The 17,638-nt window shown below is 35.1% G+C and overlaps 1 protein-coding gene across 2 annotated transcripts in view; it reads right to left on the minus strand.

The window, feature by feature from the left end:
* LOC137420587 (Kv channel-interacting protein 4) overlaps positions 1–17,638 on the minus strand; it is a 443,715-nt gene that overhangs the window by 22,877 nt on the left and 403,200 nt on the right. Inside the window, exons 2-3 of one of the 2 annotated variants that reach the window (XM_068105773.2) lie at positions 15,738–15,862; positions 756–825 (exon numbers count right to left, since the gene is read on the minus strand). In XM_068105773.2, the coding sequence (XP_067961874.1) occupies positions 756–825; positions 15,738–15,862 (195 nt within the window). Of the gene's footprint in view, positions 1–754; positions 826–15,737; positions 15,863–17,638 lie in introns of both variants that reach the window. The other variant, XM_078772523.1, reaches the window with a different exon arrangement.

Here is a 17,638-nt window from a genome sequence, read left to right on the forward strand (position 1 = left end):
ACACACTCACTCACATGCATGCATACGTACACACACAGAGAGAACATATGCACTCCTACACAAACACACGCAGACTCATATACACTCACACACATACATACGCGTACACACACACACACACACACACGAATAGCGCGCGCGCACACACACACACACACACACACACACACACACACACACACACACACACACACACACACACACACACACACACACACACACACACACACACACACACAATGCATTCCTACACAAACACACGCAGACACACACACACATGAATAACGGGCGCGCGCACACACACACACACACACACACACACACACACACACACACACACACACACACACACACACACACACACACACACACACACACACACACACACAATGCATTCCTACACAAACACACGCACACACACACACACACACACACACACACACACACACACACACACACGTGTACGCACGCACACACACACACACACACACAGTATGCATTCCTACACAAACACACGCAGACACACACACACAGTATGCATTCCTACACAAACACACGCAGACACACACACACAGTATGCATTCCTACACAAACACACACACACACACACACACACACACACACACACACACACACACACACACACACACACACACACACACACACACACACACACACACACACACACACACACACACACACACACACACACACACACACACACACACACGTTGTGGCCATGTGGCATCACTCACCTCCCTGTGGGAAAAAGTGTGCATATATATCTTTGAACGTTTCCTCGTTCACCACACCGCTGGGACATTCCTGTCGCAGAGGAAGGTAAGGGAATGAAATGGGAGGGTCAATGGGCATCGTTACGCGTGGATGTGTACAGGTGTCAAACGTGAAGATGCTCCGTTCGATTTCAAATCCAGGCATTGTATGTCAGGATGAGACATCGGTATACTTGCACACCTGTCATTTTACCTGCATGGTCTACCTCTTTTCTTATTACTAATCTATTAATTAAATACTGCGACTCTAAGACTAAGTGCCAAATTTACAAAAGGTGTTCAACAGTTAGGCGCGTGTCGAATGGCTAATCGTGTGATGATCACCTGTTCAAAGCTAATCACCTATCGCTGAAGTGTGTTTATCTAATGCCGGATCAAAACCGAACAAGGACACAAGCACATGGTTAAGAGTGTGTTTTATGAAGCTTAAGGTAAAAATGGTATCGTTAGTACTGCAGTTATACTCTCATAAGTTAACTTCAGAATAACTACAAGGGTGTGGAAGGAGTGGCAAAATGTCACCAGATCTGCATACATAATAAATAGATAGCCAATAATCAATTACCACAAACTCGCCAGAGGCGAGGGTATTGCATTTGGGTCCGTTTGTTACTTGGCAAGAAAAAAAAAATTTGGACACGTATGTTGATCACTCCGGTGTGTGTGTTTGTTTGTCTGTCCGCTCACTTATGCTTGCGTACAGGTCACAATTTAAAACTGATTTTCACGAAATTTCACCAAATGGTAGAGTTCGTGATCCGACAACATATTTTCACCAAATGATCCGTGATCCTATATATTTTTGAGGTCAAAAGGTCAACGTATGCCAAAAGGTCAACATAGGCCAAAAGGTCAACCACTTTTTTTCAAATTTCTAAAATCCTCAATTTTCATCCTATTGACTTGACATTTGAATGCGATTTACATATTGGCTTACTGACTTCAACCACCAACTATTTTTGAGATCAGCCTATGCCAAGAGGTCAACATAGGCCTAAGCTCAACAACAATTTCAAATTTCTAAAATCCTCAATTTTCATCCGATTGACTTGAAATTTGAATGGGATTTACATATCAGCAACGTGAATTCAAGTGTAATTATAAAGGGTTCTAAAGTGTAATTCCAAAGGGTTCTAAAGTGTAATTCTAAAGGGTTATAACGTGTAATTCTAAAGGGTTATAAAGTGTAATTCTAAAGGTTCTAAAGGGTAATTCTAAAGGGTTATAAAGTGTAATTCTAAAGGGTTATAAAGTGTAATTCTAAAGGGTTATAAAGTGTAATTCTAAAGGGTTATAACGTGTAATTCTAAAGGGTTATAAAGTGTAATTCTAAAGGGTTATAACGTGTAATTCTAAAGTGTAATTCGAAAGGGTTCTAAAGCCTAATTCTAAAGGGTTATAAAGTGTAATTCTAAAGGATTATAAAGTGTAATTCTATAGGGTTATAAAGTGTAATTCTAAAGGGTTATAAAGTGTAATTCTATAGGGTTATTAAGTGTAATTCTATGGGGTTATAGAGGGTAATTCTAAAGGGTTATAAAGTGTAATTCTAAAGGGTTATAAAGTGTAATTCTAAAGGGTTATAAGCTGTAATTCTGAAGGGTTATAAAGTGTAATTCTAAAGGGTTATAAAGTGTAATTCTAAAGGGTTATAAAGTGTAATTCTAAAGGTTCTAAAGTGTAATTCTAAAGGTTCTAAAGTGTAATTCTAAAGGGTTTTAAAGTGTAATTCTAAAGGGTTATAAAGTGCTATTCCAACGGGTTATAAAGTGTAATTCTAAAGGGTTATAAAGTGTAATTCTAAAGGTTCTAAAGTGTAATTCTAAAGGGTTTTAAAGTGTAATTCTAAAGGGTCATAAAGTGTAATTCTAAAGGGTTATAAAGTGTAATTCTGAAGGGTTATAAAGTGTAATTCTAAAGGGTCATAAAGTGTAATTCTAAAGGGTTATAAAGTGTAATTCTAAAGGGTTACAAAGTGTAATTCTAAAGTGTAATTCTAAAGGGTTACAAAGTGTAATTCTAAAGTGTAATTCTAAAGGGTTAAAAAGTGTAATTCTAAAGCGTAATTCTTGAGAGTTATAACGTGTAATTCTAAAGGGTTATAAAGTGTAATTCTAAAGTGTAATTCTAAAGGGTTATAACGTGTAAATCTAAAGTGTAATTCTTAAGGGTTATAACGTGTAATTCTAAAGGGTTATCAAGTGTAATTCTAAAGCGTAATCCTCGAGGTTCTAAAGTGTAATTCTAAAGGTTATAAAGTGTAATTCTAAAGGGTTCTAAAGTATAATTCTAAAGGGTTATAAAGTGTAATTCTAAAGGGTTATAAAGTGTAATTCTAAAGGTTCTAAAGTGTAATTCTAAAGGTTCTAAAGTATAATTCTAAAGGTTCTAAAGTGTAATTCTGAAGGGTTCTAAAGTGTAATTCTAAAGGGTTCTAAAGTGTAATTCTAAAGGTTCTAAAGTGTAATTCTAAAGGGTTATAAAGTGTAATTCTAAAGGGTTATAAAGTGTAATTCGAAAGGGTTCTAAAGCCTAATTCTAAAGGGTTATAAAGTGTAATTCTAAAGGGTTATAAAGTGTAATTCTATAGGGTTATAAAGTGTAATTCTAAAGGGTTATAAAGTGTAATTCTATAGCGTTATTAAGTGTAATTCTATGGGGTTATAGAGGGTAATTCTAAAGGGTTATAAAGTGTAATTCTAAAGGGTTATAAAGTGTAATTCTAAAGGGTTATAAGCTGTAATTCTGAAGGGTTATAAAGTGTAATTCTAAAGGGTTATAAAGTGTAATTCTAAAGGGTTATAAAGTGTAATTCTAAAGGGTTATAAAGTGTAATTCTAAAGGTTCTAAAGTGTAATTCTAAAGGGTCATAAAGTGTAATTCTAAAGGGTTATAAAGTGTAATTCTAAAGTGTAATTCTAAAGGGTTATAACGTGTAAATCTAAAGTGTAATTCTTAAGGGTTATAACGTGTAATTCTAAAGGGTTATAAAGTGTAATTCTAAAGCGTAATCCTCGAGGTTCTAAAGTGTAATTCTAAAGGTTATAAAGTGTAATTCTAAAGGGTTATAAAGTGTAATTCTAAAGGGTTCTAAAGTATAATTCTAAAGGGTTATAAAGTGTAATTCTAAAGGGTTATAAAGTGTAATTCTAAAGGTTCTAAAGTGTAATTCTAAAGGTTCTAAAGTATAATTCTAAAGGTTCTAAAGTGTAATTCTGAAGGGTTCTAAAGTGTAATTCTAAAGGGTTCTAAAGTGTAATTCTAAAGGTTCTAAAGTGTAATTCTAAAGGTTCTAAAGTGTAATTCTAAAGGGTTATAAAGTGTAATTCTAAAGGGTTATAAAGTGTAATTCTAAAGGGTTCTAAAGTGTAATTCTAAAGGTTCTAAAGTGTAATTCTAAAGTTAAAAAGAGTGTAAAGGTAAAGTGTAAAGTGTAAGTGTCAATTGTAAAAAAAGTGTAAAGGGTTATAACGTGTAATTCTAAAGTGTAATTCTAAAGGGTTATAACGTGTAATTCTAAAGTGTAATTCTAAAGTGTAATTCTAAAGGGTTATAATGTGTCATTCTAAAGTATAATTCTAAAGGGTTATAACGTGTTATTCTAAAGTGTAATTCTTAAGGGTTTTAACGTGAAATTCTAAAGTATAATTCTAAAGGGTTATAACGTGTCATTCTGAAGTATAATTCTAAAGGGTTATAACGTGTCATTCTAAAGTGTAATTCTAAAGGGTTATAACGTGTAATTATACTAAAGTGTAATTCTAAAGGGTTATAACGTGTAATTATTCTAAAGTGTAATTCTTAAGGGTTATAACGTGTAATTCTAAAGTGTAATTCTAAAGGGTTATAACGTGTTATTCTAAAGTGTAATTCTAAAGGGTTATAAAGTGTAATTCTAAAGGGTTATAACGTGAAATTCTAAAGTGTAATTCTAAAGGGTTATAACGTGAAATTCTAAAGTGTAATTCTAAAGGGTTCTAAAGTGTAATTCTAAAGGGTTATAACGTGTTATTCTAAAGTGTAATTCTAAAGGGTTATAACGTGAAATTCTAAAGTGTAATTCTAAAGGGTTATAAAGTGTAATTCTAAAGGGTTATAACGTGAAATTCTAAAGTGTAATTCTAAAGGGTTCTAAAGTGTAATTCTAAAGGGTTATAACGTGTCATTCTAAAGTGTAATTCTAAAGGGTTATAACGTGTAATTATTCTAAAGTGTCATTCTTAAGGGTTATAACGTGTAATTCTAAAGGGTTATAAAGTGTAATTCTGAAGTGTAATTCTAAAGGGTTATAACGTGTAATTCTAAAGGGTTATAAAGTGTAATTCTGAAGGGTTATAAAGTGTAATTCTGAAGTGTAATTCTACAGGGTTATAATGTGTCATTCGAAAGTGTAATTCTAAAGGGTTATAAAGTGCAATTCTGAAGTGTAATTCTTAAGGGTTATAACGTGTAATTCTAAAGGGTTATAAAGTGTAATTCTGAGGTGTAATTCTAAAGGGTTATAAAGTGTAATTCTGAATTGTTCCGAAGTGTAATTCTAAAGGGTTATAAATGATTATTCTCACGGGCTCTAAGGGGTAATTCTTATGGGTTCTAAAGGATGGTTCTATAGGGTAATTCTCGAGGGTTATAAAGGGTTTTTCTAACGGGTTCTGAAGGGTAATTCTTCTGGATTTCGTTCGTTTCCAGGCTTTCCCCGTTTCATATTTAAAATGCCAAACTGAACCGCTCCCTCAGAAACAGGTGCGATTTGTTTTTCCTTCAGTTGAAGAAAACTGTTTGACAGTCACCTTTTATGTTCACACAGTGTGGACCACAGACGTGTGCTGGAGGTTTGCTCATTAAGTACAGCAAACAGGCCTTCATGTCAGACTTCTGAAACTGCACAGAAAGCCCCTGCAGCTTGATGCAATTGAACTACCTGGATCTCATAAATAAAATTTAGTATTTGGGGAGAAATCGAGCAACAGCAAAGATAGATTCAAATAAGCTTATTGCATTCATGTACAGACGTGCTAGGGCAGGCGTAATTGGATGGGGCGTAACTCCACATTGAACATGTAATGAATATCCAACTGGAATCAAAACTAACAAGGAGCTCTATGTCCCCCATGTTTTGGGTGGCATGGGGAATATATCTGTGTTATATGAAAGTAAAATGTTCAATGGTTTTTGAAACATCACGTACACAAAAGTACATGGACAGATAATGGTCGGGTGGTCGGTCAGGTGGTCAGTCAGTCAGATGGTTGGTCGAGTGGTCAGGTGATCAGTTGGGTGGTCAGTCGGTCGGATGGTCAGTCAGTCAGTCAGATGGTTGGTCGAGTGGTCAGGGGATCAGATTGGTGGTCTGTCGGTCAGGTAATCAGTTTGGTTGTCAGTTGGTCGGCCAAATGGTCAGTCGAGTGGTCAGGTAATCAGTTTGGTGGTCTGTCGGTCAGGTAATCAGTTTGGTTGTCAGTTGGTCAGCTGAGTGGTCAGTCAAGTGGTCAGGTGATCAGTTGGGTGGTCAGTCGGTCCGTCGGAGCTCATTTTAATGCCCCCTGTCTACGATCTTGTCAGATGGGAGGTGAACAAAAGAGGTTTCAATCATTAGGGTGCCAGGTACATTTTTCATCTCCTTTTCAACCTTACATTTCTGATGGATTTTTGCCTTGCTGGGATCACGAGTCTTTCATCTACGTCCATCATGTACTTTCGTCCATGGTCATCCGTCCATGTACTTTGCTCTACATAATATTTCAAAAAATGTTGAACATTTAGCTTTCATATTCAGATGTTTATTCCTCATGACATTATCTCAACCTGATTCGATCATGGCTGTGATTGGCTGAATTATGTTGCCATGGCACAATATCAGTAACTTGGCTTGTGTACCTGATATTTCAAAAACCGTTCAAGATTTAGCTTTCATATGGCAGATGTCTATTCCTCATACCACCCAAAAGGCAGAGAACATATAGTATTAGCTCCTTGTTAGAATTGGTACATGATGGCGATTACTTTAATATATGTATCCCTCATTTCTATCTCCTATTTAAGGTACGGATACACTTGATGCTCGGATTTACAAGGAACTTCAACTCAGAATGACTTTTGCATTCCTTCTTCCATGTGATTAGGCAAAAGGCATGCCCACGTTTTCAACCATTCCTCTCGCTGTCCTCGTACATATTTAGTGGGCACGCCATCAGGTTATTTGTCTTGCTCACCAGGTAATAATTAAAGTCCTTCTTCATTGACATCTCAACTTGCTTGGGACTCCATCAAGATCAGTCATCGCGGTACTGGGTTGAACCTGCCTGAGTGGCATTTTACGTGGAGGCCATCTGATCGAGAGGAAACCCCCATTTCTACAAGTACAAGTGGTAGACTATCATGTTTCAGTTTGGTACCCTCCACCTCATCCTAGTACATCACTTGGGTGACTGAATATTTGCTCTAATATACCACCCTTTTGGATTAACGACCCTACCATCTGGTTATCTCAAGCTGAGGTCCAATTTCTAACCAGAGGCATCACTTGCAGGACATGAGATTCACGTGTATTGTGGCCTCTCTTCAGCCAGAGATAGTACAAGTGTGAGGCACGTTCTCATTACCATCTGGTTATCTCAAGCTGAGGTCCAATTTCTAACCAGAGGCATCACTTGCAGGACATGAGATTCACGTGGGTCGTGGCCTCTCTTCAGCCAGATTGTTCTAAAGCCGTGGCCTCTCTTCAGCTCCTACAAGGCTTCAGCTTCAGCCTCTCTTCAGCACTTGTGCTATCTCTGGCTGAATTTTTGTGAATTACACTTTATAACCCTTTAGAATTACAATTTATAACCCTTTAGAATTACACTTTATAACCCTTTATAATTACACTTTAGAACCGTTTAGAATTAAACTTCAGAACCCTTTAGAATTACACTTTATAACCCTTTAGAATTACACTTTAGAACCCTTTAGAATTACACTTTAGAACCCTTTAGAATTACACTTTAGAACCCTTTAGAATTACAATTTAGAACGTTTATAATTACACTTTAGAACTCTTTAGAATTACACTTTAAAACCTTTAGAATTACACTTTAGAACCCTTTAGAATTATAAATTATAACCCTTTAGAATTACACTTTAGAACCCTTTAGAATTATAAATTATAACCCTTTAGAATTACACTTTAGAACCCTTTAGAATTACAAATTATAACCCTTTAGAATTACACTGTATAACCCTTTAGAATTACACTGTATAACCCTTTAGAATTACACTGTATAACCCTTTAGAATTACACTTTATAACCCTTTAGAATTAGACTTTAGAATTACAATTTAAAACCCTTTAGAATTACAATTTATAACCCATTATAATTACACTTTATAACCCTTTAGAATTACAATTTAGAACCATTTAGAATTACTCTTTAGAACCCTTCAGAATTACTCTTTAGAACCCTTTAGAATTACACTTTAGAATTACACTTTAAAACCCTTTTGAATTACACTTTAGAACCTTTAGAATTACACTTTAGAACCCTTTAAAGAATTACACTTTAGAATCTCTAGAATTACATTTAGAACCCTTTAGAATTACACTTTAGAACCGTTAGAATTACACTTTAGAACCCTTTAGAATTACACTTTAGAACCTCTAGAATTACACTTTAGAACCCTTCAAAATTACACTTTAGAACCTTTAGAATTACACTTTAGAACCCTTTAGAATTACACTTTAGAACCCTTTAGAATTACACTTTAGAACCCTTTAGAATTACACTTTATAACCCTTTAGAATTACACTTTATAACCCTTTAGAATTATACTTTAGAATCCTTTCGAATTACACTTTATAACCCTTTAGAATTACACTTTATAAACCTTTAGAATTATGCTTTAAACCCCTTTAGAATTACACTTTATAAACCTTTAGAATTACACTTAAACCCCTTTAGAATTACACTTTAGAATCCTTTCGAATTACACTTTAGAACTACACTTTATAACCCTTTAGAATTACACTTTATAACCCTTTAGAATTACACTTTATAACCCTTTAGAATTAGACTTTATAACCCTTTAGAATTACTCTTTAGAACCCTTTAGAACCCTTTAGAATTACTCTTTAGAACCCTTCAGAATTACACTTTATAACCCTTTAGAATTACACTTTATAACCCTTTAGAATTACACTTTATAACCCTTTAGAATTACACTTTAGAACCCTTTAGAATTACACTTTAGAACCCTTTAGAATTACACTTTAGAACCCTTTAGAATTACTCTTTAGAACCCTTCAGAATTACTCTTTATAACCCTTTAGAATTACACTTTATAACCCTTTAGAATTACTCTTTAGAACCCTTTAGAATTATACTTTAGAACCCTTGAGAATTACACTTTATAACCCTTTAGAATTACACTTTATAACCCTTTAGAATTACACTTTATAACCCTTTAGAATTACACTTTATAACCCTTGAGAATTACACTTTATAACCCTTTAGAATTACACTTTATAACCCTTTAGAATTACACTTTATAACCCTTGAGAATTACACTTTATAACCCTTTAGAATTACACTTTATAACCCTTTAGAATTACACTTTATAATCCTTTCCTTTAGAATTACACTTTATAACCCTTGAGAATTACACTTTATAACCCTTTAGAATTACACTTTATAACCCTTGAGAATTACACTTTATAACCCTTTAGAATTACACTTTATAACCCTTTAGAATTACACTTTATAACCCTTTAGAATTACACTTTATAACCCTTTAGAATTACACTTTATAACCCTTTAGAATTACACTTTATAACCCTTGAGAATTACACTTTATAACCCTTTAGAATTACACTTTGTAACCCTTTAGAATTACACTTTATAACCCTTTAGAATTACACTTTATAACCCATGAGAATTACACTTTATAACCCTTTAGAATTACACTTTAGAACCTTTAGAATTACACTTTAGAACCCTTCAGAATTACTCTTTAGAACCTTTAGAATTACACTTTAGAACCCTTCAGAATTACTCTTTAGAACCTTTAGAATTACTCTTTCGAACCTTTAGAATTACACTTTATAACCCTTTAGAATTACACTTTATAACCCTTTAGAATTACACTTTATAACCCTTGAGAATTACACTTTATAACCCTTTAGAATTGCACTTTGTAACCCTTTAGAATTACACTTTATAACCCTTTAGAATTAAACTTTATAACCCTTTAGAATTACACTTTATAACCCTTTAGAATTACACTTTATAACCCCTTAGAATTACACTTTATAACCCTTTAGAATTACACTTTAGAACCTTTAGAATTACACTTTAGAACCCTTCAGAATTACTCTTTAGAACCTTTAGAATTACTCTTTAGAACCTTTAGAATTACACTTTAGAACCCTTCAGAATTACACTTTAGAACCTTTAGAATTACACTTTAGAATTACACTTTATAACCCTTTAGAATTACACTTTAGAACCTTTAGAATTACACTTTAGAACCTTTAGAATTACACTTTAGAACCTTTAGAATTACACTTTATAACCCTTTAGAATTACACTTTATAACCCTTTAGAATTACTCTTTAGAACCTTTAGAATTACTCTTTAGAACCCTTCAGAATTACTCTTTAGAACCTTTAGAATTACACTTTAGAACCTTTAGAATTACACTTTAGAACCCTTCAGAATTACACTTTAGAACCTTTAGAATTACACTTTAGAACCTTCAGAATTACACTTTAGAATTACACTTTAGAACCTTTGGAATTACACTTTAGAATTACACTTTATAACCCTTTAGAATTACACTTTATAACCCTTTAGAATTACACTTTAGAACCCTTCAGAATTACACTTTAGAACCTTCAGAATTACACTTTAGAATTACACTTTAGAATTACACTTTAGAATTACACTTTAGAACCTTTAGAATTACACTTTATAACCCTTCAGAATTACACTTTAGAACCTTTAGAATTACACTTTAGAACCTTCAGAATTACACTTTAGAATTACACTTTAGAACCTTTAGAATTACACTTAGGATTACACTTTATAACCCTTTAGAATTACACTTTATAACCCTTTAGAATTACACTTTAGAACCTTTAGAATTACACTTTAGAACCTTCAGAATTACACTTTAGAATTACACTCTAGAATTACACTTTAGAATTACACTTTAGAATTACACTTTAGAATTACACTTTAGAACCTTCAGAATTACACTTTAGAATTACACTCTAGAATTACACTTTAGAATTACACTTTAGAATTACACTTTAGAATTACACTTTAGAACCTTCAGAATTACACTTTAGAATTACACTTTAGAATTACACTTTAGAATTACACTTTGGAATTACACTTTAGAATTACACTTTAGAATTACACTTTAGAACCTTCAGAATTACACTTTAGAATTACACTTTAGAATTACACTTTAGAACCTTTAGAATTACACTTTATAACCCTTCAGAATTACACTTTAGAACCTTTAGAATTACACTTTAGAACCTTCAGAATTACACTTTAGAATTACACTTTAGAACCTTTAGAATTACACTTTAGAATTACACTTTATAACCCTTTAGAATTACACTTTATAACCCTTTAGAATTACACTTTAGAACCTTTAGAATTACACTTTAGAACCTTCAGAATTACACTTTAGAATTACACTTTAGAATTACACTTTAGAATTACACTTTAGAATTACACTTTAGAATTACACTTTAGAATTACACTTTAGAATTACACTTTAGAACCTTCAGAATTACACTTTAGAACCTTCAGAATTACACTTTAGAATTACACTTTAGAATTACACTTTAGAATTACACTTTAGAACCTTCAGAATTACACTTTAGAATTACACTTTAGAATTACACTTTAGAATTACACTTTAGAATTACACTTTAGAACCTTTAGAATTACACTTTAGAATTACACTTTAGAACCTTCAGAATTACACTTTAGAATTACACTTTAGAATTACACTTTAGAATTACACTTTAGAACCTTTAGAATTACACTTTAGAATTACACTTTAGAATTACACTTTAGAACCTTTAGAATTACACTTTAGAATTACACTTTAGAATTACACTTTAGAACCTTCAGAATTACACTTTAGAATTACACTTTAGAATTACACTTTAGAATTACACTTTAGAATTACACTTTAGAACCTTCAGAATTACACTTTAGAATTACACTTTAGAATTACACTTTAGAATTACACTTTAGAACCTTCAGAATTACACTTTAGAATTACACTTTAGAATTACACTTTAGAATTACACTTTAGAACCTTCAAAATTACACTTTAGAATTACACTTTAGAATTACACTTTAGAACCTTTAGAATTACACTTTAGAACTAGAACGGGCACTCGCTAGAGCGCATACCTTCGCCGCAGCTACTTTTGTTGCCAAAATAAAAGACTACAAGATCTGTGTAGCAAAGCATTTTGGCATTAGTTTCATACAAATTGGACACAAATTGACCGCGCTATGGTAAAAAGACGATTTTGACCTTTTCATGACCTTGACCTTGACCTTTGACCCGATCGATTCCAAAATCTAATCAAATGGTTCCCGGATAATAACCTATCATCCCACCAAATTTCATGCGAATCGGTTGAATACTTTTTGAGTTATGCGAATAACATATACACACACACACACACACACACACACACACACAGACATACAAACAAGGGTTATGACGTCAGAGTGTCATGTCGCATATCACAAGATTGGGCATTGAATTCTGAACATTTTGGCATTAGTTTCATACAAATTGGACACAAATTGACCGCGCTATGGTAAAAAGACGATTTTGACCTTTTCGTGACCTTGACCTTGACCTTTGACCCGATTGCTCCCAAAATCTAATCAAATGTGTCCCGTATAATAACCAATCATCCCACCAAATTTCATGCAATTCGGTTGAATACTTTTTGAGTTATGCGAATAACATACACACACACACACAGACATACAAATAAATACACAGCGATCAAAACATAACCTTCCGCTTTTGCGAAGGTAATTACACTTTAGAATTACACTTTAGAACCTTTAGAATTACACTGTAGAATTACACGTTATAACCCTTTACACTTTTTTTTACAATTGACACTTACACTTTACACTTTACCTTTACACTCTTTTTAACTTTAGAATTACACTTTAGAACCTTTAGAATTACACTTTAGAACCTTCAGAATTACACTTTAGAATTACACTTTAGAATTACACTTTAGAATTACACTTTAGAATTACACTTTAGAATTACACTTTAGAATTACACTTTAGAATTACACTTTAGAATTACACTTTAGAACCTTCAGAATTACACTTTAGAACCTTCAGAATTACACTTTAGAATTACACTTTAGAATTACACTTTAGAACCTTCAGAATTACACTTTAGAATTACACTTTAGAATTACACTTTAGAATTACACTTTAGAACCTTTAGAATTACACTTTAGAATTACACTTTAGAACCTTCAGAATTACACTTTAGAATTACACTTTAGAATTACACTTTAGAATTACACTTTAGAACCTTCAGAATTACACTTTAGAATTACACTTTAGAACCTTCAGAATTACACTTTAGAATTACACTTTAGAATTACACTTTAGAACCTTTAGAATTACACTTTAGAATTACACTTTAGAACCTTTAGAATTACACTTTAGAATTACACTTTAGAATTACACTTTAGAACCTTTAGAATTACACTTTAGAATTACACTTTAGAATTACACTTTAGAATTACACTTTAGAACCTTCAGAATTACACTTTAGAATTACACTTTAGAATTACACTTTAGAATTACACTTTAGAACCTTCAGAATTACACTTTAGAATTACACTTTAGAATTACACTTTAGAATTACACTTTAGAACCTTCAGAATTACACTTTAGAATTACACTTTAGAATTACACTTTAGAATTACACTTTAGAACCTTCAAAATTACACTTTAGAATTACTCTTTAGAATTACACTTTAGAACCTTTAGAATTACACTTTAGAACTAGAACGGGCACTCGCTAGAGCGCATACCTTCGCCGCAGCTACTTTTGTTGCCAAAATAAAAGACTACAAGATCTGTGTAGCAAAGCATTTTGGCATTAGTTTCATACAAATTGGACACAAATTGACCGCGCTATGGTAAAAAGACGATTTTGACCTTTTCATGACCTTGACCTTGACCTTTGACCCGATCGATTCCAAAATCTAATCAAATGGTTCCCGGATAATAACCTATCATCCCACCAAATTTCATGCGAATCGGTTGAATACTTTTTGAGTTATGCGAATAACATACACACACACACACACACACACAGACATACAAACAAGGGTTATGACGTCAGAGTGTCATGTCGCATATCACAAGATTGGGCATTGAATTCTGACCATTTTGGCATTAGTTTCATACAAATTGGACACAAATTGACCGCGCTATGGTAAAAAGACGATTTTGACCTTTTCGTGACCTTGACCTTGACCTTTGACCCGATTGCTCCCAAAATCTAATCAAATGTGTCCCGTATAATAACCAATCATCCCACCAAATTTCATGCAATTCGGTTGAATACTTTTTGAGTTATGCGAATAACATACACACACACACACAGACATACAAATAAATACACAGCGATCAAAACATAACCTTCCGCTTTTGCGAAGGTAATTACACTTTAGAATTACACTTTAGAACCTTTAGAATTACACTGTAGAATTACACGTTATAACCCTTTGCACTTTTTTTTACAATTGACACTTACACTTTACACTTTACCTTTACACTCTTTTTAACTTTAGAATTACACTTTAGAACCTTTAGAATTACACTTTAGAACCTTTAGAATTACACTTTAGAACCTTTAGAATTACACTTTAGAACCCTTCAGAATTACTCTTTAGAACCTTTAGAATTACACTTTAGAATTACACTTTAGAATTACCCTTGAGAACAATTCAGAATTTCACTTTAGAACCCTTTAAAATCAAACACAGAGGCTTACAGAGGTTGTTCTTCATTTTTGACGGACGGATGGAAGAACATTGAAGTGGCTTCCCCCAAAATCGAACTCTGTCATCAACAATCGAACACAAAGGGCAATTCATACCGAGCGGCCTAATTGGGCGAGCTGAGCGTTTTCCTCCAATCATGATCCACGAGTCGTATGGGCAGCCAAGGATCCTTGCTTGTGATTGTGGGGAAAACGCTCCGAACTCCCAATCAAACCATATATGAAAAAGGGTCGACGTGGGGGTTACGCCATTGGGACGTAATCCACAGGCACGGGACCAGTGGGGCTATCGATGGCATGGGCGTGGCGTGTGCTCGGTATTTGGAGCCACGCCCTCTTAAGAGGGTTTTGCGTGTTATAAAAGATGCATGAGTTCCGGTCGTGATTGAGTTTTGTTGGAATAAAGGAGCTTTGAACAAGCTAAGAAGTGTCTCGCCTTCTCGTTGCCCGCAACTCCTACAGACACAAGTATCTCGACTGATCTTCTCTCCTTGGAATTTCACCTATTAATGGAGCATGAGGGAACATGTGCAACTCCTACAGCAGTTGCAATAGCAAAAGTAACTTCACTCAGTGTGGATAATATACATGTTAATGAGAACCAAAAGGTATCCATGTACAGTCCTGAAGGTATTACAACCGCACCTGTAAAAAGAACATTCTGCTGCCATCAGTGTCACATTTGCAAATAGTTCTTCACTCTTAGTTCACAGTCTGGTGAGTAGCTTTGTGAAGCAAAAACACCTCTACGTTTAACAAAAGTAAAACAGACTCGGATGAGGCCCCAAAAAGTACCATGGAGGCCTGGAGTAGGCCTACATCATGCACCCCTGTGCCACACAGCACTCCCAGGTAAAATATTGTGATGAATGCTCACGTTCTTGAAACCCCGATAGAGAACTTGCAGCTCCTTTTTGGTGAACTTGGTTTGTGCCTCGAGCAGGTCGAGTTCCTCGGGCCGATGTCTCACCGTGGTCAATTCAAATTCGTCCTCCTTGCTGTCTGCAAATGACAAAAACCACGCAGGGACGCCATGATCAGGAAGTGAGCATCACAGGTGCTCAGTGTACAACACAATTGGCGCACGCGATTCACCAGCTGCACGTGGAGCCTGTGATGATGGGACGTCAGGTGGACAATAAACAAGGCTGCCATCACGATTCAAGAACACAAAGTCCAAGTCCTGAATATATTTCACTTAAACTCAGATAAAACTATCAGGAAACTTTAGCGATGATTGTTGGAATGAGAGAATGTGTTGTGGAAAAGTGAAGGAAAGAGGAAAAGAGAGGGAAATAGGGAAAGAGGAAAAGAGATAAAGATGCGGAAAGAGGTAAAGAGGGAAAGTGGGAAAGAGGTATAGTGAGAAAGAGGGAAAGTGGGAAAGAGGGAAAGAGGGAAAGAGGAAAAGAGGAAAAGAGGAAAACAGGAAAAGAGGGAAAGAGGAAAAGTGGGAAAGAGGTAAAGTGAGAAAGAGGGAAAGTGGAAAAGAGGGAAAGAGGGAAAGATGAAAAGAGGTAAAGAGGAAAAGAAGGAAAGAGGAAAAGAGATAAAGAAGGAAAGAGGAAAAGAGATAAAGATGCGGAAAGAGGTAAAGAGGGAAAGTGGGAAAGAGGTAAAGTGAGAAAGAGGCAAAGTGGGAAAGTGAGAAAGAGGGAAAGAGGGAAAGTGAGAAAGAGGGAAAGAGGGAAAGAGGGAAAGTGGGAAAGAAGGAAAGTGGTAAAGAGGGAAAGAGGAAAGTGGTGAAGAGGGAAAGAGGGAAAGTGGTAAAGTGGGAAAGTGGGAAAGTGGTAAAGAGGGAAAGTGGGAAAGAGGGAAAGTGGGAAAGAGGTAAAGAGGGAAAGTGGGAAAGAGGGAAAGTGGGAAAGTGGTAAAGAGGGAAAGTGGGAAAGAGGGAAAGTGGGAAAGAGGTAAAGAGGGAAAGTGGGAAAGAGGTAAAGAGGGAAAGTGGGAAAGAGGGAAAGTGGTAAAGAGGGAAAGTGGGAAAGTGGTAAAGAGGGAAAGTGGGAAAGAGGGAAAGTGGGAAAGAAGTAAAGAGGGAAAGTGGGAAAGAGGGAAAGTGGGAAAGTGGTAAAGAGGGAAAGAAGGAAAGTGGGAAAGAGGGAAAGAGGTAAAGAGGGAAAGAGGGAAAGTGGGAAAGAGGGAAAGAGGGAAAGTGGTAAAGAGGGAAAGTGGGAAAGTGGTAAAGAGGGAAAGTGGGAAAGAGGGAAAGTGGGAAAGAGGTAAAGTGGGAAAGAGGAAAAGAGGGAAAGTTGTAAAGAGGGAAAGAAGGAAAGTGGTAAAGAGTGAAAGAAGGAAAGTGGGAAAGAGGGAAAGTGGGAAAGTGGGAAAGAGGGAAAGAGGAAAAGAGGGAAAGTGGTAAAGAGGGAAAGTGGTAAAGAGGGTAAGTGGTAAAGAGGGAAAGTGGTAAAGAGGGAGAGTGGTAAAGAGGAAAAGTGGTAAAGAGGGTAAGTGGTAAAGAGGGAAAGAGGTAAAGAGGAAAAGCCGGAGAGAAAGGGAATTTTCATTTGGGGTTGCAAAAGGTTGGGAAAGGGCCAACGTGTGTATGTGTGTGTGTGTATGTATGTGTGTGTGTGTGTGTGTGTGTGTGTTATACGTGTGTTATACGTGTTGTGTGTGTGTGTGTGTGTTATTGTGTGTGTTACTGTGTGTGTTACTGAAACTGAACGAAACTGTCAGCTGAAGGAGCAAAAGAATGTCATTGTCCTACACAAATGGTTTATTAAATTGCAGAAGCATAGCCTGGTACTTCGTAAGCAGTTTGTGAGTGTAACTTCC

The sequence above is a fragment of the Myxine glutinosa genome, chromosome 2 (genome assembly GCF_964187855.1).
Source record: "Myxine glutinosa chromosome 2, kmMyxGlut1.1, whole genome shotgun sequence".
NCBI lineage: Eukaryota > Metazoa > Chordata > Myxini > Myxiniformes > Myxinidae > Myxine > Myxine glutinosa.